At 36.3% G+C, this 22782-nt stretch overlaps 2 protein-coding genes across 3 annotated transcripts; one reads left to right on the top strand and one right to left on the bottom strand.

Moving 5' to 3' along the window:
• Nucleotides 1–1173: 1173 nt before the first annotated feature.
• LOC131658455 (uncharacterized) lies at nt 1174–2503 on the top strand. Its single transcript, XM_058927749.1, has 2 exons — nt 1174–1855; nt 1980–2503. Exons 1-2 carry the CDS (start codon nt 1174–1176, stop codon nt 2501–2503), a joined length of 1206 nt encoding a protein of 401 aa, XP_058783732.1.
• A 15883-nt stretch (nt 2504–18386) lies between these two features.
• Nucleotides 18387–20378, bottom strand: LOC131619767 (uncharacterized). Of its 2 annotated transcripts, none has more exons than XM_058890834.1 (4): nt 20177–20378; nt 19959–20085; nt 19345–19811; nt 18387–19009 (listed from the first exon to the last, which is right to left on the bottom strand). In XM_058890834.1, the coding sequence occupies exons 1-4, from the start codon at nt 20221–20223 to the stop codon at nt 18766–18768; spliced, it is 885 nt and encodes a 294-aa protein (XP_058746817.1). In that variant the 5' UTR covers nt 20224–20378; the 3' UTR covers nt 18387–18765. The 2 variants fall into 2 exon arrangements, with proteins under 2 accessions (XP_058746817.1, XP_058746822.1); XM_058890839.1 differs by having other exon boundaries at nt 19959–20082.
• Nucleotides 20379–22782: the final 2404 nt, after the last annotated feature.

Genomic DNA, 22782 nt, shown 5'->3' with positions numbered 1-22782 from the left:
AGTTTGATAACTTGAGCAAGGGAGATAAGTTAAAATGACAGCACATCGTGTCATATCTTAAGTTTGAGACTGGAAATGAAGATATGAAGGTAAAACAATGATTGTAAGCGATAATCATACTGACTAACATCTCAAATTTTGTTTGATAGTTTTTAATGGTGGTTGTTTGAGAAAGTTTGAGTAGCATGCCCGTTGGGGTCCTCGCACATGGATGGTACGAAACATATCTCCAACTCATGGAGGACGAAAGCCCACAACTCGAGTTAACCATTAGCATTCATCCAATGAAGTTTTATGACGCGTTCACCTTCAAAATAGAAGGATGCAATGCATAAATTCTAATCTTCAAGAGAGAAATGAAAATATATAAAAAATCGTGTGATCGTAAAGATCCAACCCAATGGGTCACTACCATTGAATTGCAGAATGTAGATCTTAATGAAAGTGTTAGTGAGTGGTTGATGTTCTGATGGGGGTGGGAAAAAAACCAAAGGGATAAGTATGAGATTGTAATTAAGCCAGCATAGTTTAAAAAGTCTTGTTAGTTTCTTCAAACTATTCATGGAGGGAGATGGGTAAGTCATGGCAATAAAAACACTAATGTAAGAGAATTGTGAATGATAATACATGTAATAGTAAAGAAGAAGATGCACACAAGTTAGTTACTCAATAAGTTAGTTACATAATCAAGGTAGTTAGTTAGTTTCTCCACAAAATGCTAGCTATATAAACACCATGTAACTGTTGTAACAAACTGAGATTGAATACTACTCTTCTTTCTAGCTTCTTCTTCTTCTTCTTTCTTCTCACATGCATTCATGCACACAACTGAGTTAACAATGGCTGTTACCTTCATTCACGTGCATGGCTAGCATGTTCACATGGTATCATCGTCCTTGTGATCCAATTCCTTCCGCTGAGCATAGCTAGAGTTCAATTTCCCTCTGATTCTTTGTTTTCTTCCATTTATTTGATTCTTGATTCATCACCATGTCGTCTCCTACATCGGACACCAGTGATCATGGTGATTCCACTGCTCGCAAAAATCCCAAAGGCTATCAAAATGATACCTTGAACCCTTATTTCATGCATCCTAATGAGAATCCAGCATTGATTCTCGTCACTCCAATCCTTTCAAGCAGCAATTACCACTCTTAGTCAAGATCCATGACCATGGCTATACGATCCAAGAACAAACTCCACTTCATCAATGGCGTGTTGCCTCGTCCTCCTGATCATGACTTCAATTCCATCGATTGGGACAGGTGCAACACCATGATCATGTCACGGATCAAGAATTCTGTAGACTTGGAAATTGCTCAAAGCATACTATGGATGGATAATGCAGTAGATATGTGGAATGAATTGAAGGAGCGATTCTATCAAGGTGATGTATTTCATATTTCAGATCTTCATGATGAAATTTGTTCTTTGAAACAAGGTGATACATCTATTTCATCTTATTATACTAAGTTGAAGATTCTATGGCAAGAACTTAATAATTTTCGCCCAATTCCTATTTGCAATTGTGAGGCTTCTTGTTCTGTCATTACTAAGATTCATGCTTACAAAGACAGTGATCAAGTCATTAGGTTCCTCAAAGGGCTGAATGATCAATATGCAGCAATTCGCTCTCACATTATGTTAATGGATCCCATGCCTAATATTTGCAAGGTTTACTCTTTGCTTGTGCAACAAGAAAGACAAACCAGTCTTCCCATTGATGAGTCTAAAGTTCTTGCCACACGTAGCCTTGGTCACCAGAACTACGGAAATCGTGATTCTCAATCTAAGAAAACTTCCAACAATCATGGAAGAGGCAGCACTAGAGGTGGCAGATCATATGGTGGCAGAGGTAGAGGAAATTGCATTTGCACTCACTGTGGAATGACAAATCATACCATTGATTCATGTTTTAAAAAAACATGGATATCCTCCTAACTGGAAATTTAACGGATCCATCAACCATTATGCTACAGTCCCTGACAAATCTGATGATCAACCCAGTGACAATTCTGAAGGTAATGCTCAAATATCTCAAGGTTTGGCTTTTACTCCTGAGCAACACAAAGCTCTACTGGCCTTATTACATGATACATCACAATATCAGGCTCATAATGTTAACCACCTCACCTCTAACTATGTTCTTGGATCAGGTATTGTATGTGCATTCCCTAACTCTTTTCATCCTGAAACATTCATATTAGATACAGGTGCTACTGATCATGTTTGTTTCACCAAAAGTTACTTTCAAAGTCTCAATCCTATTCAGCTTATCACCATCAAACTTCCTAATGGCAATCTTATTTCTACAAACCTGTCAGGCACCATCAAATTCTTTGAATCATTTTACATTACCAATGTGCTTTATATGCCAAATTTTGCATTTAATCTCATATCTGCCCCTAAGCTTACCAACACTCTCAATTGTCAATTAATGTTTACTAATTCTGATTGTGTCATACATGACTTGTTATCCAAGAAGATGATTGGCACAACTTAATTACATGGTGGTTCGTATCTTCTCAAGAGTCCTTCAGTCTCACTGCCTCACAATTCTTTACCACGATTTGTCAATTCCAATGTACATACTCCTGTAGTTTCTAATTGTAACATTTGGCATCTTAGGCTTGGTCATGCTTCAAATGCCAAGATCCTTGAACTAAATAAAAGTTTTCCTTTCATTAAACATGTCAGCTCTAGTTTACCATGTGATATATGTTTTTATGCCAAACAGAAAAGATTACCTTTTTATTCAAGTAATCATGTATCTCAATCTGTTTTTGACCTATAACACATGGATATTTGGGAACCCCTAGGCCCTAGCCATTCCCTCCATGTTAGGTTTTATGTATTTTCTTACAATGGTTGATGATAAAAGCAGATTTACATGGATTTATCTCATGAAGCAAAAATCTGAAACATCTTCCTTAGTACAATCTTTTGTGACCATGATTAGAACTCAATTCAATAGTCAAGTTAAAATTATTAGATCTGACAATGGACATGAGTTCAAATTAACTGCCTTTTATCATAAACTTGGAATTTTCCATCAAACTTCCTGTGTTGCCACCTGTTGAAAGAGTATTGTGGTGTACTTTTCGTTTATATCGTATCCACAGGGATTATTGCGATATTACCGCCGTTCTATAGCCTATTTTGTCTTGAGTTAATGTTACTTTAAGTTTGGGTTTGCAAAAGATCATTCACACTTTTAGTAGCAAAGAGTAAAGTAATGAAAGTTCTAAGTTAAAGAAAATGTATCAAGATTCGATTTCATCGACCTAAATTTGTATGTTTCCTTATAAATATACATATTTGAACTCAGTAACGATCAATATAATTACGTATCGACGCCTATATCGTCCGTGTCCGCAACGATATAGTTAGATTTACCGTATTGTTTAACCGACGATTTCTCCACCGTTTAAACAATACAAATAACGTTTTAAAACCGATACTAAGTAAACATCAAACGCTAAATCCATGTCTGCAACTTATAGTTTGATAAATGATAGAGTTAGGTATAGATACAAACATTGATGTCTCAAACATTTATACCATAGAAAAGCTTTAATAAACAAACTAAACCATTTATATTGATCATCACATGTTCATACACAATATATTCACAAGAAATACATACAAAAAGCTAGGAAGATTACATCTTATCTTGATACAAAAGAGATTTAGCTATCCATGAGAATGGTAGCTTGGTTAAGAAGTAAAGGATGAAGATCAACAAGCATCAAAGGCGATTAATCGACGATCAAGGCTTCGAATCTTCAACTCTTAGTTTGCTACAGTGTTTTGTGCTCTTGGTTCTCTCTCAAAATATCTCTCTATATCTTCAAAGTGATCTGGCCCCTAATCAAATAAACAAAGTTTCACAGACCGCGCTTAGCAGGGTGTAGCCCGCTAAGCGCGCCATCAAAAATTGCTTAAACCGCCCAACCGCGCTAAGCGGGCTCCAGACCTCGCTTAGCGCGGAACTCTCTGCCAGAACTTCCATCTTTTCTTCAAAACCGCGCTTAGCGGGCTCAACCTCGCTTAGCGCGCTACCTCTTTTCAGCAATCTTTGGCTTTGGTCTTGGAACATCTTCAAAGTCCTTTTTCCATGGTCCAAGCTTCCAATTATCTATAAAAACTACAAAATCCAACATAGATTGCAAAGATAAGAACTATTCAACAATAATATAAATATAAGAATAAATATATACCAAATGATAATAAAATACTACTATTATCCACAAAAAGACTTGAAAGTTACCAAAAATTACCTAAGATATTTACACAAATTGGTAACTAACAACTCTCCCCAACTTAAACCTTTGTTTGTCCTCAAACAAAACAAATACAACCAAGAAATCACAAGCTAAGACAAAAACAATTGGGTGGTTCAAATTCCATAAGCACACAAGTAACATCTTACCTTTACTAAAATAACACCATGATGTAGATACTAATATTAAATACATATCTGATGTCTCAAACATTTCCTAAAACAAAATAAGTTCAAAATTGAATCACAACCTACACACTTCTCTAGTAAGAGACAAAATTGAGGATCCTAACACTCACACAACAATGTCGCCAACATCCAGAATCAATTATGCGTTCATCTACACAACATTTATATCAAAAGCGTAAAAGCAAGAATCACAAAGACTTAAGGGTTGAAACTTGGGTTGGTTAACAAGGAAATGTCATTTCTCAAGGCCATTGAAACAAAAGGGTTCAATTCCTAAGAGAGCATTCAAATCAAGATTATATCCACACATCCTTATCAACCGATCACACAATTTTATTGCTCAAGAGTTCATCAATAAAAATTTAAAAGACACTAGCTATGAACAAAGCTTTTTTTCTTTTTCTTTTTCTCTTTTTTTTATTTTATTTTTTCTTTTTCTCTCTTGAGCAATTATTTATTTTCTTCTCCATACCAATACAACCAAGATAATTTTTTTATATTCTCCCCAACTTGAATATTACCACCACATAATCACGAATGCTCCCTATTCTAAGGCGAAAAGGAATCAATCCTCACCACGTTTCATGGTGCTTTTCAAGGTTAAAAGAAAGTCATCAAGATTCAAATCAAAAATCGGCAATTATAAGGCATGACATGATACCGATTGAATCTTGGCTAAATGGCTCAAAGTGGTTAGCAAATACTCACACACTCACCGGGTAGGTTATATTTGGAAGAGAAGTTATACTCGTAATGCGAAACAAAATGCTTTGATCACTTTCATGCTTTACACAATTAAATAAAAACGCAAGATTAAACATAATAAACACGAGTTAAACGCACATTGTTGGTAACCACAAAATAATATATATATATATATATATATATATATATATATATATATATATATATATATATATATATATATATATATATATGTACAATGGAAGGGCTCCTCACACTAGTTTTAAAGCTAAAATGATTCATTATTGAACTATATTTGCTAAAGAAAATATGACATCTAATTTGTACAATTACAAGTATCTAATTCATGGTATATTAAAGAAACGATAAAAATGTACCTTGTACGTACTAATTTCACATTATATCATCACCGCCCCAATTGGGTGTAAAAGCTTGCTTCATCCAGGAAGCACTTTCACAAGAACAACAAACAAAAATTTAAAACACAATTGCAAAAGTATATAGAAATATAAAGCAATTAAACTAAAAACTTTAATAAATTAAAAACAAACACCAAAAGGTGTCAAAATATCCAAAAGGCATAGCAATGCCTAAGATCCAAAATACCTCATCCTTTAGAAGGATGGAACAAAACATAACAATACTTAAGTCAAAATAAAATAAAATAACAACTAGCACTAAAAATACTAATGAAAATACTAAGCATCAACCAAAAAGAACTACTCATCCTCATCCTGGAGATCTTCTTCCACATTCTCATCCTCGCCACCTTCCTCCTCCTCAGGAAATGGACTGACCTCAGGCCAATTAGCATAATCCACCAAGTCTTGGCGAGAACTCCACGGATGAGCCACATGAGGCTCCATCATCTGCAACCTCAGCTGAGACATAGCATCATGCATAAACATGAATGCTCTCTGATGCGCCATATGAAATGCCAAGTTCTCCTCTCTATCAGGATCACTACAGCGGCGAGCAGGGCGAGCAGCAGCAACAGGAACAGCAGTCAACCTGGATAAACAATAACGCTCAATAAAAATGTCATCAATAAAAGTGTCAATAGACACAAGACCCTCAGAAGGAATCTGCACTCTTGCTTTCTTGCACAGATTCATGATCAAACCAGGAAAAATCAGCTTGCAGGGAGCACGATCACCATGCCGAGTTCCACTCAAAGCAACCCTCTTCAGCTCATTCGCAATAATGCGAGTAATATCAATCGGCTCATGCTCAATCATACGAGCAACCAGTGCAGCAGACTCAGCAGGCAAAGAGGAAGTGTGACTCCTAGGCCTTAAATTATGAAGGACCACCGACATAAGAACCTGAGCATTAGTAGTCAACACTTTTCTAGAGAACTTCTGGGGCTGCTGTGAAGGATTAAGATCATAAGAATGCCCACTCATACACAAAACCTCCCTCAGATGCTCCCAATCAAAATTTCCCCGTGCCAATTGCACATGATACCCACAAAGCTCACCATCCTCAAAAGGCAATGGAGTTCCAAGAAATTCACGGATTGCCTGACGAGAAAAGTCAATTTCCTTACCACGCACCCAAGTTTTGAACTCATAGGGAACACCTTCAACCGGAAATTCCTCATTTGGCACGGCATTAGCATAGAACTCTCTTACAATCTCCAAATGAAACTTAGGTGCAGGCTCACAAAGTTTAAGCCAACCATACTCCTCAATGGTGTTATGACACCACCCATAGGTTCCCTCAGGATTGATCCTCACAATTCGCTCTGGCCACCATGTCCTAACCTCCAGCTTCTTATACCTCTCCTCTTGGACATGACTCTTAAATCGGTTCTGATTAAACGGAATAGCCCTAGGTGCTTGAGAAGAACTGCCACCTTCGGTTCCGGACTTTCGCTTCTTAGAGCCTAAGAATTTTGGTCCCATCTGAAATAATTAAGAAAACGGCACCACAAAACCAACATGTTAACACAACATACAAAAATAAACTGCTAAATTAACTCACAACTGCAAAAGATCACTTCCCCTGCATCAAACAAAAACAGGCAGAAGAGGGAATTTTTCTGAAATCCCCAGACCGCGCTAAGCGCGCCTACCGCGCTAAGCGGGCTCTGCGATTTGCAGAAAAAATTCCCTGCGAACCAGGGTTTCCTCCATACTTCAAAACACCCAAAATCAGATTTTTAACACAAAATAAAGCAAAGGAAACATGTTCTATACTATGTTTTCAATATACAAAACCCTAACCACATCATATATTCCTAAAATCAAAAATAAAAACTATACAATAGGGAGAATAAAACTAAAATGGAGAAGAAGAAGATGCTTACCTTGAGAAATTGAAGGAGATGAAGAAAGAGCAAAGACTAAAATGGAGAAGCAAAGAGAGAAAACAAGCTTAGGAGAGCAAAAATGGGGAAAATGAGGCACAAAGACCTCAAAACCCTATTTTCCATTCAGAAAACGCGCTGGGCCGGGTCAGAAACAAAGGCCCAACCTTCAAAAATAATTTTTTTTCTTCTGAAAACCCACCCGCGCTAAGCGGGGTCTGAAGCGCGCTAAGCGCGCATCTCTCTGGAACTAAGGGTTCCAAAATTTCAAAAGCGCGCTAAGCGGGCTAGAGCGCGCTAAGCGGGCTAGAGCGCGCTAAGCGGGCTAGAGCGCGCTAAGCGCCCTTGACAGAACACAGAAAAAATTTTCTTCTACCAGCAAGTGTAACTTTACCGGTAGGCTGATTTTGGCTCGACCAGAAAGCAAAAAACATAAACGGTAAAAAACACATAAAACAAGCTGAATATTTACAAATTGGGGTGCCTCCCAATAAGCGCTTTGTTTAACGTCGGTCAGCTCGACGGTCAAAGGCAATCAAGGATCACCAAACGATAAAACACAAGTTTCACGATTAAAATCGCTTCCTCGATAAACCTTCAACCTCTGACCATTAACCACTCATTCTTGCTTTGATTTTTGGTCCTCTATCACAATAGCCCCATGGCCTCTAACCTCTTTGACCAAAAACGGTCCGGAGCATTTCGACTTCAAATTTCCCGGAAAAAGTCTTAACCGGGAATTGAAGAGTAAAACTAATTGCCCTACCTTAAAGTCCTTAATTCGAATCTTACTATCATGATAGAATTTGGTCTTTTCCTTGTAAATTGAATTAGACTTATAGGCATGCAATCTCATCTCTTCCAACTCATTTAGTTGGATTTTTCTTCTCTCTCCACACAACTTGTGGTCAAAATTCAAAAGCTTCAAGGCCCAATATGCCTTATGCTCTAGTTCTACGGGAAGGTGACAACTTTTACCATACACCATTTGGAATGGTGTAAGACCGATCGGTGCTTTGAAAGCGGTCCGATATGCCCACAAGGTTTCATCAAGCTTCATTGACCAATCCTTCCTAGAGCTAGACACAGTTTTCTCAAGAATTCTCTTAATTTCTCTATTGGTCCTCTCAACTTGCCCATTAGTTTGTGGATGATATGGAGTAGCCACCTTGTGCTTTACTCCATATTGCTCCAACACTTTTTCAAGCGGGGCATTACAGAAATGAGATCCACCATCACTAATTAACACTCTTGGCGTGCCAAACCGCGAAAATATATTTTTCTTCAAAAATTTTATCACGGTCTTACCATCCTCTTTGGGTGAAGCAATCGCTTCCACCCACTTAGACACGTAATCCACAGCTACCAAGATGTATTCATTTGACATAGAGGAAGGGAAGGGTCCAACAAAATCAATGCCCCAACAATCAAATACTTCTACTTCTGCAATACTTTGGAGGGGCATTTCCTCTCTTTTCCCTATTCCACCAGTTCGTTGACAACTGTCGCATGAGGCAACATGGTGGTAAGCATCTTTGAACAAAGTAGGCCACCAAAATCCCGATTGAAGGACTTTTGTGGCCGTACGCAAACCATTAAAATGACCACCATACGGCGAATTGTGGCAATGCCACAAAATGCTTTTAGTTTCCTCATCCGCGACACATCTTCTCAAAAGATTGTCACTGCTCAACTTAAACAAGTGAGGCTCATCCCAAACATAAAAATTGGCATCGTTTAAAAACTTTTTTTCTTTGATTCCAAGTTAGATCCTCCGGTATCCAGCCAGATGCTTTGTGATTAGCCATATCTGCGAACCAGGGTCTAACTTCTTGTATCATGTACAGTTTTTCATCGGGGAATTCTTCCCTCACTTCTTTTTCATTGTTTGTCACCTCGGTATTCACTAACCGAGACAAATGATCCGCAATCAAATTTTCTGTACCTTTCTTATCTTTCACTTCAAGATCAAATTCTTGAAGCAAAAGAATCCACCGAATAAGCCTCTGTTTTGAATCAGGCTTGGTGAGAAGATATTTGATTGCGGCATGATCAGTATAACACACCACTTTAGAACCAATGAGGTAAGAACGAAACTTTTCCAATGCAAATACAATTGCGAGCAATTCTTTTTCGGTAGTGGCATAGTTAACCTGTGCCTCATTTAAAACTTTGCTCGCATAATGTATAGCATGGAATTGTTTGTTCTTCCTTTGGCCTAAGACCGCACCAACCGCATAGTCACTCGCATCGCACATGAGTTCAAACTCAAGCGACCAATTAGGAGCGACAATTATGGGTGTGGTGGTCAAATTTGCTTTGAGTTCTAGGAAAGCTTTTAGACATGATTCATCAAAATTAAATTTCATACCTTTGTTGAGCAAATTACTCAAAGGCTTTGCGACCTTGGAGAAATCCTTGATGAATCTTCTATAGAACCCAGCATGTCCCAAAAAGCTCCTTATGCCTTTCACATTCACCGGAGGGGGAAGCTTTTCAATAACTTCAATTTTTGCCGGATCGACCTCAAGCCCCTTTGAAGATACCTTGTGGCCAAGAACAATCCCATCCGTTACCATGAAAGTGCACTTCTCCCAGTTGAGAACCAAATTTGTTTCAATACATCTTTCCATCACCACATCAAGGTTTTTTAAGCACAAGTCAAATGACGACCCGTACACAGAAAAATCATCCATGAACACCTCGATGCTTTTCTCGATCAAATCTGAGAAGATAGCCTGCATGCACCTTTGAAATGTTGCGGGAGCATTACATAGTCCAAATGGCATTCTTCGGTATGCAAAAACGCCAAAAGGACATGTAAAGGCAGTTTTCTCGTGGTCCGCCGGATTCACTGATATTTGATTGTATCCCGAATAACCATCCAAGAAACAATAGAAATTTCTTCCGGCTAACCTCTCTAACATTTGATCCATAAAAGGTAATGGAAAATGATCTTTTCTTGTTGCTTGGTTCAACCTCCTATAATCAATACACATACACCACCCGGTCACCGCTCTCGAAGGAATCAACTCGTTCTTCTCATTTCTCACAACCGTCAATCCACCCTTCTTAGGAACCACATGCACCGGGCTCACCCATTCGCTATCGGAGATGGGATAAATCATCCCCGCCTCTAATAACTTCACAACCTCTTTTCTAACAACTTCTTTCATGGTTGGATTCAATCGCCTTTGAGGTTGTGCCACGGGCCGAAAATCATCTTCTAACATAATCTTATGCATACAATAGGCCGGACTAATACCCTTCAAGTCGGATAAAACCCATCCTATTGCTTCTTGATTCTTTGTCAACACTTCCTTCAATCGATGCTCTTCCTTGCTAGACAAACCGTTATTAATGATAACCGGCTTAGTAGAATTGTCACCGAGAAACACGTATTTCAAGTGAGACGGTAACACATTCAACTCCACCTTTTGCTCTTCAACTTTAGGTTCATCCTTCAACTCTTCAATTTGAGTTTCAAATGGATTCATCTCATCACAAGCCTCTAAATTTCTCAAGCAATCTTCAATTTCTTTCTCTTGATCTTTGGTGAGAACATCAAGAGCTTCCATTAAAGTCTTCTCAAGAGGATTCGACAAGTGCATTTGATTCTCCACTTTCATAATAGCCCTTTCGGTAGCATCGATTCTAAAACAATCATCATCATCACTCGGATGCTTGATGGCTTCAAAGAGATCAAGACATAATTCTTCATCTTGGTACCTTAATTTCATTAAGCCATCATCAATATCTATCATCATTCGGGCCGTCTTCATAAAAGGCCTTCCTAAGATCAATGGAATCTCAGGATCTTCTTCCATGTTTATGACAATAAAATCAACAGGATACCAAAATTTGTCAACCTTGACAAGCAAGTCTTCCGCAACTCCATGAGGATGAGCCGTGGATTTATCCGCTAATGATAACGTCATTCTTGTCGGCTTCAAATCGTTGATTCCTAATCTTCTCACCATAGACAATGGGATCAAATTAATGCTAGAACCGGTATCTACCAAACCTTTGCCTATGTGAACATTTCCAATAGACACCGGTAAGGTTACCCGCCCAGGATCATTTGATTTTATCGGAGTAGTGCGTTGAATTAACGCATTACAACAAGAGCTCACCGTTACTACCTCCGGATCCAAGAATCTTCTCTTCTTAGTGATGATGTCTTTGATGAATCTTGCATACATCGGCATTTGCTCTAATGCCTCGGAAAAAGGAACATTGATTTGTAACTTGCTAAAGATGTCCAAGAACCGAGCATAGTGCTTTGCATCTTCTTTCTTTGACGGACCGGGAGGGTAAGGTAATTTCTTCACTTGAATAGAATCATCCTTCTTCTTTCCCTTCTCACTCACACTCAATTTTTTCTCTCTTTTTCTACTACTTTCTCAAGATTTTCTTTTTCCACTAATTCTTTTTCTTCCTCATTTTCAACTAAATCACCCTCAACATTTTTTTCTACTTCGATCACCCTATCTTTTTCACTCTCAACAATTTCCTCCTCAACTATCTCTCCTACACCCATATCAATATTTCTACCGCTACGAGTTAGAATTGACTTACAATGCTCACGAGGATTTTCTTGTGTAGTAGCCGGAAAAGGACCTTTGTTTTGATCGGCAAGTTGCTTTGACAATTGCCCGACTTGAGTTTCAAGGTTCTTTATTGCGGCATCCGTACTCTTTTGGCTTGCAATTTGCAATTGCATGAATTGGCTAAGAGTGTCCTCGATTGAAAGCTTTGTTTGTTGAGGTTGTTGATTGTAACCACCTTGATAGGGATTTTGACGATTCGATGGACCCGCATCCGGCCTCCATCCTTGTTGATAACCTTGATTACCTCTTTGTTGGTAACCTTGGTTATTGTTGTAAGGTTGTTGTTGTTGTCTCCCACCATATCCTTGATTAGGATTAGACACATAATTCACCTCTTCACCCGGTGGAGGACAAAAACCAGTTTGATGGTCACCCCTACACAATTCACAACACATCACCTGTTGATTTTTAGAAGGGATCCCATGTATCTCTTTGATTTGTTGAGGAAGTTTTGACATTTGTTGAATGAGCAATTCTACTTGTTGTGTCAATAACTTGTTTTGAGCAAGTATTGCATCACTAGTATTCAATTCAAGAACTCCTGGTTTTCTTTGCGATGCACTACGGTTGTGTTGCCCTTGATGGTCATTCAAAGCCATCCTATCAATGATAGCAATTGCTTCACCAGCTGTTTTTGACATCAACGAACCACTCGCGGTAGCATCTAAAAGAGTTTTTGGTTGAGGTTGGAGTCCATTCCTAAAGATATGGATTTGAGACAATTCATCAAACCCATGACCTTTACATTTTCTAACCATGGACTTGAACCTCTCCCATGCTTCATTGAGAGATTCATTCGAACCTTGAGAGAACACCGCAATAGAAGTTTTCGCTTCCATGAACCTATTGTGAGGAAAGAACCGATCCAAGAACTTCTCTTCTAACTCGTTCCAATTTGTCATGACATTATTTGGTTGATCAAGGTACCATTCCTTAGCTTTTCCAATTAAGGAATGAGGAAAGAGTCTCCTGAACACCTGTTCTTCTTCGGCTTCCGGAGCACCAATGGTTCCGGCGATCTCATAGAACTTTGTCAGATGAGTAAATGGATCCTCGTGATCTGCCCCTGTGAACGGATTTTGGTATAACAATTGAAGTAACCCCATCTTCATTTCGGAGTTTCTTCCATTGGCCTGATCACGAGCAAATTGTGCATTGAGTCGAGGGCTATTAACACAAGGCCCTCGAGGTGGAGGATCCGCAGCCATTTCTTCCTCAACCAAGTTTTCAACCGGAGTTGAAGAAGAAGATGCTTCTTGTTGTTGTCTTCTTTCCCTAGCTAGTTGTCTCCTCCTACGAGTTTTGCTATTCTCTCTACGCGCAGTCCTCTCAATCTCAGGATCAAAAAGGAGTTGATCTGCAGGTATACGTCCTCGCATAAACTGTAATCTGAAAAACTAACCAAGCAAATTAACAAACACAAGGAAAATAAATTTAGAAACAAGATATTAATTATAAGACTCAATTCAAAACAAACTATTGCAATGCTTGCAATATCTAAACAATAATCCCCGGCAACGGCGCCATTTTGTTGAAAGAGTATTGTGGTGTACTTTTCGTTTATATCGTATCCACAGGGATTATTGCAATATTACCGCCGTTCTATAGCCTATTTTGTCTTGAGTTAATGTTACTTTAAGTTTGGGTTTGCAAAAGATCATTCACACTTTTAGTAGCAAAGAGTAAAATAATGAAAGTTCTAAGTTAAAGAAAATTTATCAAGATTCGATTTCATCGACCTAAATTTGTATGTTTCCTTATAAATATACGTATTTGAACTCAGTAACGATCAATATAATTACGTATCGACGCCTATATCGTCCGTGTCCGCAACGATATAGTTAGATTTACCGTATTGTTTAACCGACGATTTCTCCACCGTTTAAACAATACAAATAACGTTTTAAAACCGATACTAAGTAAACATCAAACGCTAAATCCATGTCTGCAACTTATAGTTTGATAAATGATAGAGTTAGGTCTAGATACAAACATTGATGTCTCAAACATTTATACCATAGAAAAGCTTTAATAAACAAACTAAACCATTTATATTGATCATCACATGTTCATACACAATATATTCACAAGAAATACATACAAAAAGCTAGGAAGATTACATCTTATCTTGATACAAAAGAGATTTAGCTATCCATGAGAATGGTAGCTTGGTCAAGAAGTAAAGGATGAAGATCAACAAGCATCAAAGGCGATTAATCGACGATCAAGGCTTCGAATCTTCAACTCTTAGTTTGCTACAGTGTTTTGTGCTCTTGGTTCTCTCTCAAAATATCTCTCTATATCTTCAAAGTGATCTGGCCCCTAATCAAATAAACAAAGTTTCGCAGACCGCGCTTAGCGCGGTGTAGCCCGCTAAGCGCGCCATCAAAAATTGCTTAAACCGCCCAACCGCGCTAAGCGGGCTCCAGACCTCGCTTAGCGCGGAACTCTCTGCCAGAACTTCCATCTTTTCTTCAAAACCGCGCTTAGCGGGCTCAACCTCGCTTAGCGCGCTACCTCTTTTCAGCAATCTTTGGTCTTGGAACATCTTCAAAGTCCTTTTTCCATGGTCCAAGCTTCCAATTATCTATAAAAACTTCAAAATCCAACATAGATTGCAAAGATAAGAACTATTCAACAATAATATAAATATAAGAATAAATATATACCAAATGATAATAAAATACTACTATTATCCACAAAAAGACTTGAAAGTTATCAAAAATTACCTAAGATATTTACACAAATTGGTAACTAACACCACCCCTCAACAAAATGGCATTGTTGAGAGGAAACATCAACACATCCTTGGCACCACTAGAGCCCTCCTCTTCCAAGCCAAGTTACCTTCAATTTTTTGGGCTCATGTTGTTGGTTATTCTGTTCATATCATAAATAGTCCCTACACTTTCCCTTAAACACAAATCACCTCATCAGGTTCTTCATAACACATTACCTGACATGTCACATATCAAGGTCTTTGGCTCTTTGTGTTATGCTAGCACACTGCAATCCAATAGGAAGAAATTGGACTCAAGATCCAGAAAATGTATTTACCTAGGATACAAACCAGGTGTCAAGGGTCATATACTTTTTGAATTGCACTGCAATGCATTATTCATCTCTAGAGATGTTACATTCTTTGAAAATTATTTCCCTATATTATTTTCCCTATAGCCATAACCAATCCTTTACTATGAACACACAGCCAAACTCTTCTCATTCCACCCAATCCTTTGATGATTCTTTTGATCATCTATTCATGACTGAGCCCAATCTTCCTAACACATCTCAAACTACCATTTTACCTGAATCCATGTCTGAGTCCAATTCTCCTAGTACTTCTCACACCAGTTCAAGTCTTATACCTGATCCTCCTACCTTACCAAATACTAGCCCTATTCTTGACAATAGCTCAGCTTTACCACCTGCTCATTCTAATCCCTCTGGACCAGCCAGACAATCCTCTAGACACATAAAACCTCCCTCTTATCTCAAAGATTATCATTGTAATCTCATGACAAACACATTCCCCAATTCAGTTGATGCCACTTCATCTTCAGTCTGTAAGTATCCCTTATCCTCTGTCCTCACCTATGATTTCTTATCTTCTGATCATAAGCATTTCATTTTTCATCTTTCATCCATCCATGAACCTAACACATATGAGCAGGCCATTTATGATGATAATTGGAAAAAGGCTATTAGAGCTGAGTTAGATGCTTTGATTAAAACCAACACTTGGGATCTTGTGACATTACCTCCTCAAAAGAGAGCTATTGGATGCAAATGGGTGTTCAAGGTGAAATTGCATGCTAATGGTACAATGGAAAGGTATAAGGCACGATTGGTTGCCAAAGGATTTACTCAAACTGAAGGCTTGGACTACACTGATACTTTCAGTCTAGTAGTTAAGATGAATACTATCAGAGTTCTTTTGGCTATTGCAGCCATTCATAACTGGCCCTTGTTTCAGTTAGATGTTAATACAGCATTTCTTCATGGTGATCTCCATGAAAAAGTTTATACGAAGCCTCCTCCAGGTCTGAATTTGCCTCACCCAAACCTTGTATACAAATTACAAAGGTCTCTGTATGGATTGAAACAAGCTAGTAGACAATGGAATACCAAGTTGTCTGATACTCTTATAAACTTTGGTTTCTTGCAATCCAAGTCAGATTACTCTCTATTCACTAAGCACACTACTCATGGCTCTACAATCATCCTGGTTTATGTGGATGACCTTGTACTTGGTGGCACTGATCTTCATCAAATTCAACACATCAAAGCCCTTCTGGATGCCAAGTTTAGCATTAAGGACCTGGGTGCTTTAAAATATTTTCTTGGATTTGAAGTGGCTCGAAGCAGTCATGGCATTTCCATTTGTTAAAGAAAGTATGCCCTTGACTTGATCAATGATGCAGGACTCCTTGGGGCCAAACCTTGTCTCACTCCCATAAAACCTCACTTGTAGTTACATAAATCCTTTGGCAATCCTCTTTCTGAACCTACAACATATAGGAGACTTATTGGTCGTTTACTCTACATCACTCATACTCGACCTGAGATTGCTTATGCTGTAAGCAAACTCTCTCAATTCCTTGATGCTCCTACAGACAAACATATGCTGGCTGGCATTCATGTATAGAAATATCTCAAAAATAATCTTGGTCAAGGTCTTCTTTTCAAATCCACCTCTTCACTTAAACTTACTGGATTTTCTTATCAGACTGGGGTGCTTGCCCTGACACTCGAAGATCTACTTCTGGTTCATGCTTCTTTCTTGGTGACTCTTTAATCAGCTGGAAAAGTAAGAAGCAAGCTTTGATTTCCAGATCTTACTCTGAAGCTGAGTATCGGGCCTTAGCTCATGTTTCTTGTGAGGGTGTTTGGCTGCTGTCTCTTCTTCATGATTTCCAACTTTCCATTGACTTACCCATCATCTTATATTGTGACAGCAAATCAGCAATGCACATTGCTGCTAACCCTGTGTTTCACGAAAGGACCAAGCACATAGAAATTGATTGTCATGTGGTTCGTGAAAGAGTTTTGAATGGTATAGTTCATCTTATGCCAGTCACCACTCAAGAACAAGTCGCGGATATTTTCACTAAGTCCTTACATCCTGGTCCTTTCTCACATTTGTCCTCAAAGCTTGGATTGATTGACATTCATTCCAGCTTGAGGGGGGGCTGTGAATGATAATACATGTAATAGTATAGAAGAAGATGCACACAAGTTAGTTACTCAATAAGTTAGTTACATAACCAAGGTAGTTAGTTAGTTTCTCCACATAATGCTAGCTATATAAACACCATGTAACTGATGTAACAAACTGAGATTGAATACTACTTTTCTTTCTAACTTCTTCTTCTTTCTTCTCACATGCATTCATGCACACAGCTGAGTTAACAATGGCTGTTACCTTCATTCACGTGCATGGCTAGCATGTTCACAAGAATTTTATGGATTGAATGAAATTGAAAATCCATAAGAGAAATATATACGTGAGAGGAACCATATACATAAGGTTTTTAAGATTTTTGAATGAGGATATGATGTCCAAATGTCTTTGTCATGGTAGAAGATCGATTTATGCTAAGATTTTTGTTTGAGTTGTCTAGAGACATCTTTTGTCAAAATAATAATGTGGGTCAAAACTTAATCAAATAGAACTTGTAAAGGGTAAAAACATCAACAAAAAATCACCATACTTCTACATATTTAACAATGACAAAGACATTTAGTGAAATCCATGAGCGGGACACCCGGGACCAAAGGAATTTTCCATATTTGTAGTAGTTGGTAAACATTGATAATTCAAACCGAAAAATAGCAATTGCAATGCACAAAATTTAGATTTTATTTGTATATAATTCAGGAAAGAAAAAAAACAAAATCACATGTGATGCTCTACTACTTTTGCTAACCTTACTTGAATTGTGTTTGTATAGTACTATTGTAGGTAAATAAAATTTGACCCAAAAAATTCAAGTTAACTTCTTTACCATTTCTTTTCATTGTACTAGCATTATGAAATATTAGTTGTTCTAACTTAAATTCTTAATTTACTGTGTTTGCGAGTTGGTTTTTAGACGGTTTTGAAGAGAATGACTATGAAGCTTTTATATGTAACACATCCTTACATCTAATGCGCGCGTGATGGTGATCCCTTCCAAATGCGACACAATATACAAAAACCGGTTAATATTATGTGTAGAAAGATTAGAAGATTTAGTATATCCAAAATCAACAATGTTGATGTTAGTCACATGAATCAAGTGATGAACCACATAAAAGTCACCAAAAGTGAATGAAAAAACAACAGCACAAAGGACATAGACACAAGATTTTAATCCTTAATCTGACAACACATTTCAATGTCACATGTTTTATGTGATAAGTGAAAAACCACAATTCACAAGAACTTTACCAATCTTCTACCGTTACCATTACTCAAGGTTATTGTTGTTTTACACCTATACTGAATAATCTCATTTCCTATAATAATACATTGCCTTGAAACATATTTGAATTTACAATGAGTTTGACAGAATCATGTTTTGCTATTGGTTCGAGGCTTCAACAAAATCAAAGTGTCATCGTGATTTCATCAAACTCAGCGTCAATTCAAATACGCATTTATTAGGATCTCTTATAGCAAGAGGTCAATTTAGGCCAACTTGAACTATTTGCCTTGTTCCCAATGAACTTTGAAGTTTTTCTTTGGCAACCCTTAATGCATCCAGAGCTTCAAACACACTTTCATTGACTTTTTTGTTATTAGTAGAAGCTTGAGATGTTGCTGTCATATTCTCAGTCACAGGAACTAATGCCAAAGAATTATCAAAGGAATCTGCATGATCACTCTCATTCCCTGTCACTGATGACTTTGTGCTTAAACTAGAAAGCCTGAAACACAATCCCCAATATTCCAAACTTGGTAACAAGCACAAAAAATACAATTAAAAGACAAAAACAATTCACCATCACATGAAGGTTTTAAAAAGTTGCAACTACAAAACTATAATGGAAAGTAACAATACTAATACCATTATTCACCGTTTTTATGATGAAAATGAAATTATGGTTAATTCACATTGTGACGACTGCAATCAGTATCACAGCACAATTACCGACCAAAATCACAAAAGTCTTTACAAGACTGTGACCGTTATTTAAAACTTTCTCATCTAATATACAAAACAAACATTCACATCACATGTTCAAATCAAATCTAACAATACCTGATTTCATCATTCTTCAAATCCTTAGCCTCAGAAATTTCATCATTCTTCAAACTCTCATACTCAAAACTTTGATTTGAATCCAGGCTCAGAATCTTCAAAGAATAACCATGTTCTGAATAATTACTACTTGAACTATTATCAGTAATCTGAGATTCACAATCTTTTGTACTGGATGAACCATTCTCTGACCTTGAACCATTGTGATTTGCCACCAAACTTTCTGTCAAAGCCGAATCTTTCGCACAATTTCGAGTTTCATTTGCTTCTGAATTCTTCGAATTTGAACTAATTGTTGATGAACCACAAGAATTTTTACTTTTTTTTGAAGACTCAGAACACCCTAATTGGCTTGCTTTAGAGGATTTGCTAGAAGATTCAAGCTTTTTCCTTAACAATTTCAGCTTTCTCTCAGATTTATCTCTTAATTTAATCTCTTCTTTAACCAATTTCTCCAACTCAACCAACTGTAAAACAAAAAAAAAAAAGAAAAAAAAAACGTGATTTTCATTTTTAATTAGAAAAAAAAATCCAAAAAAAAAAAAACCAGTGTCATTTTCTTCTTTCCTATATGGTGATGATCTAAGCAATGTCAAAGAAAAGTAAATTTTTACCTTTTTGCCCATTGCTTCTGCTTGTTCTTTAGCTACTCTTGAAGCATGTCTCTCTGCTAATAACCTCCCTCTTAGACATGCAACAGTGTTCAAATTCAAACCTTCATCTACCTCCATTTTCTTGCTACTAAAAAAATCAATAATTGAACATTAATGTGATTCAATTTTTCACAATAGTTCAATGAGAGAGAAAGAGAAAGAGAGAGAAAGAAACACACCTGCATTTGTGGTCTGAAGTTTCAGTTTTATCACAGAAAGTACCCATTTTTCTGAAATTCAGAATCAGATCAGAATGAAAAGAGTTTGAAGAAGTTAGTTTTGAATAAATAAGAATAAAATATAATGGGAAGTGTGATGGTTATGGTTTATTTGTTGTTGAATGTGTTAATTCAAAAATAAACATAAGGGGGTGAGAATGGAATTTTGGTGGTAAGTTTCAGGTCATTGTCTCTTATCTATAAATAATTAAGTATCCACCTCCAAGTACGGTTCCTTTGTTTCTTTGGACTTATTAACAGTAATTTTTTTAAAATTTAATTTCAGTATTTTTGGAGGGTAATACAAAGGAATTTCACATTACATATATTTTTTTAATGCAAATTTGAATTCATTTTATTATATTTATATAAGTTTGTATGACTTTTGATTGATAAATAATTTCTATGATTTATAAAGGTCAAAAGAGAAGAGAGCATGCCATTTTTAAGTTTTTCAACTATATGACCTTTTTTTATGAGTGTGACTGTTCACCGATGAAAAATAAATAATATATATAGCAAAACATGCTTAAATTATATGTTTATGTCAAGAGATTACTTTATTTATTTTTTGGATGAATTCCTTAACCATGTGACAAATATACTGTTTACTATTTATGTCTTTTAAACCACCGAATGGTTTATTATATATTGGTTTTAAAATGTTTTGGTTTCATGAAGTAAACAATTAGTATAATGAAAAATTAACATATATAAGTATTAGTGATTCGGCAATTCATCTGATTCAAAGATATAATTATTTACCATTCAGTTTAATTTTGAATAACTTGTTAAAAACTTAATTCCATTTTGTAATTTAATTTAGATTCATTTATCGGCATTTAATTACAAATAATGATTTTTTAAAATAAAACAATAGTTTTAAAATAAATATAATATTTTGAAACTTAAAATTAAATTAATTTTATTAAATTAATTAATTATTAAAAATATATAAATTAAATTAATAATTAATATTTAAATTAACGTAATATATACTACTAAAAAAAAGTATGTATTTATACATGTGATTTAATTTTAATCAATTTTGAAGAATTAATTTAATATGATTAATTTTACAAAAGAAAATCCAAATTCATTTAAAATTATTTAAATTTTTTTGTGTTTCAATTTTTTCATCGATTTGTACTTTTTATATGAATCCGTATAGATTTAAACAAATCTCTAATTAATTATTGATTGACTTAGTTGATAAGAAATTGATTCTTACTAAATCACGATTAATAAATTTTACTTTAAAACAATTATTTGAAATATTTCAAATTCGAATTACCTCTAATATATAAATCTTAAATTACTAGTCATTTTACCTTAAATTATTTTACAGTACTTGATATAGAAAACCGTGGTCTCGGGCGGTTTGTTTCCTTCTGTGAGTCATATGCCTGCAGTTACAGAGGGAGAGTGTTTTGTGTGATACAGACACATAATTTTAGCAGCATTTATTGTATCTATATGAAACCATAGTGTTAAATTTAAAATTTGAATTTTGCATGCAAAGGAGAGATGATTCTGCTTGTACATCTTTGATTCTTTAACATTTATTATAATTGTATATAAGTGTCACATGATGCTCTTGAATTTTTGAATTGTCTTTTTCTTTCTCAACTATCCTTAATCTCATTCTTAATATATTCTGTCTTATTATGATTCGTTCTGTGAAAATAATTTACCAAATATTATTATACTACTGTTCAAACTGATTTTAAAATGAGAAAAATAGATATTATAAAAAAAAACAAAAAAAAAAAACAAATGAACAAAGAGATGGGAGAACATGTTCCATCTTTTGTACAAAGTTAGAATTTGAATCGTCGTGTTTCTTCTCAACAATTTTGTCCTTGAAACTTTTGTGTTTGTGGATTGTAAACTCTCACGAATATTGTAGCTTAGGTCTACATAGTATTAATGATCAAATCTATATTATTGTATTCAAGCAGGGTATATAACAAATCACACATAGACATGACTGGCTTGGTATATCACAAGAAGGGTCTATTCTATTGTACTCATAGTAAGTATAATTGACATTCACCATAAGGTCCAATAAAATCTTTTTGAGCTCCACTTTTACAAGAGTCTTGTTTACCTAGTCATTGTTTCACAATGGTGGTCACACACATTGCTTTTAGTTTTGGTGATTATGATGCCTTAGTAGAGTGTTGGACGCTGTGAACGAACTATGTCGTCATAACCAACGTCTGCAAACAACTATCCAAATCACCCCACAATAATAACGACAAGATGACTTATTCCAAAAGGGAATAGAGGTTGAAGACCTTAAACCTCTCTTTGCTGAAATTCGGGATGCTCTAGTTCCAACTAACTTCAAGTTTCCCCCTCTAGTTACGTTCGACGGGAAGAGCGACCCAAATTCCTCAAGTTCTTAGAAAAATCCCCAAAGCCATGAATGGGGGTGGCATGAGAGAAATTAAGCCTCGACCGCTCATCTGAGTTTCAGTGCTACATTGGACTCTAAAGTTATGAAAGAAAAGGGTCAAAGGAGGCTATCCTTTCAATTATTTGCATTATTATCGAAAGACTTT

This window comes from Vicia villosa, linkage group LG1 (assembly GCF_029867415.1).
Source record: "Vicia villosa cultivar HV-30 ecotype Madison, WI linkage group LG1, Vvil1.0, whole genome shotgun sequence".
NCBI classification, from domain to species: domain Eukaryota; kingdom Viridiplantae; phylum Streptophyta; class Magnoliopsida; order Fabales; family Fabaceae; genus Vicia; species Vicia villosa.
The sequence above is the reverse complement of the archived record's forward strand: the minus strand, read 5'-3'. Positions and strand labels throughout refer to the sequence as shown.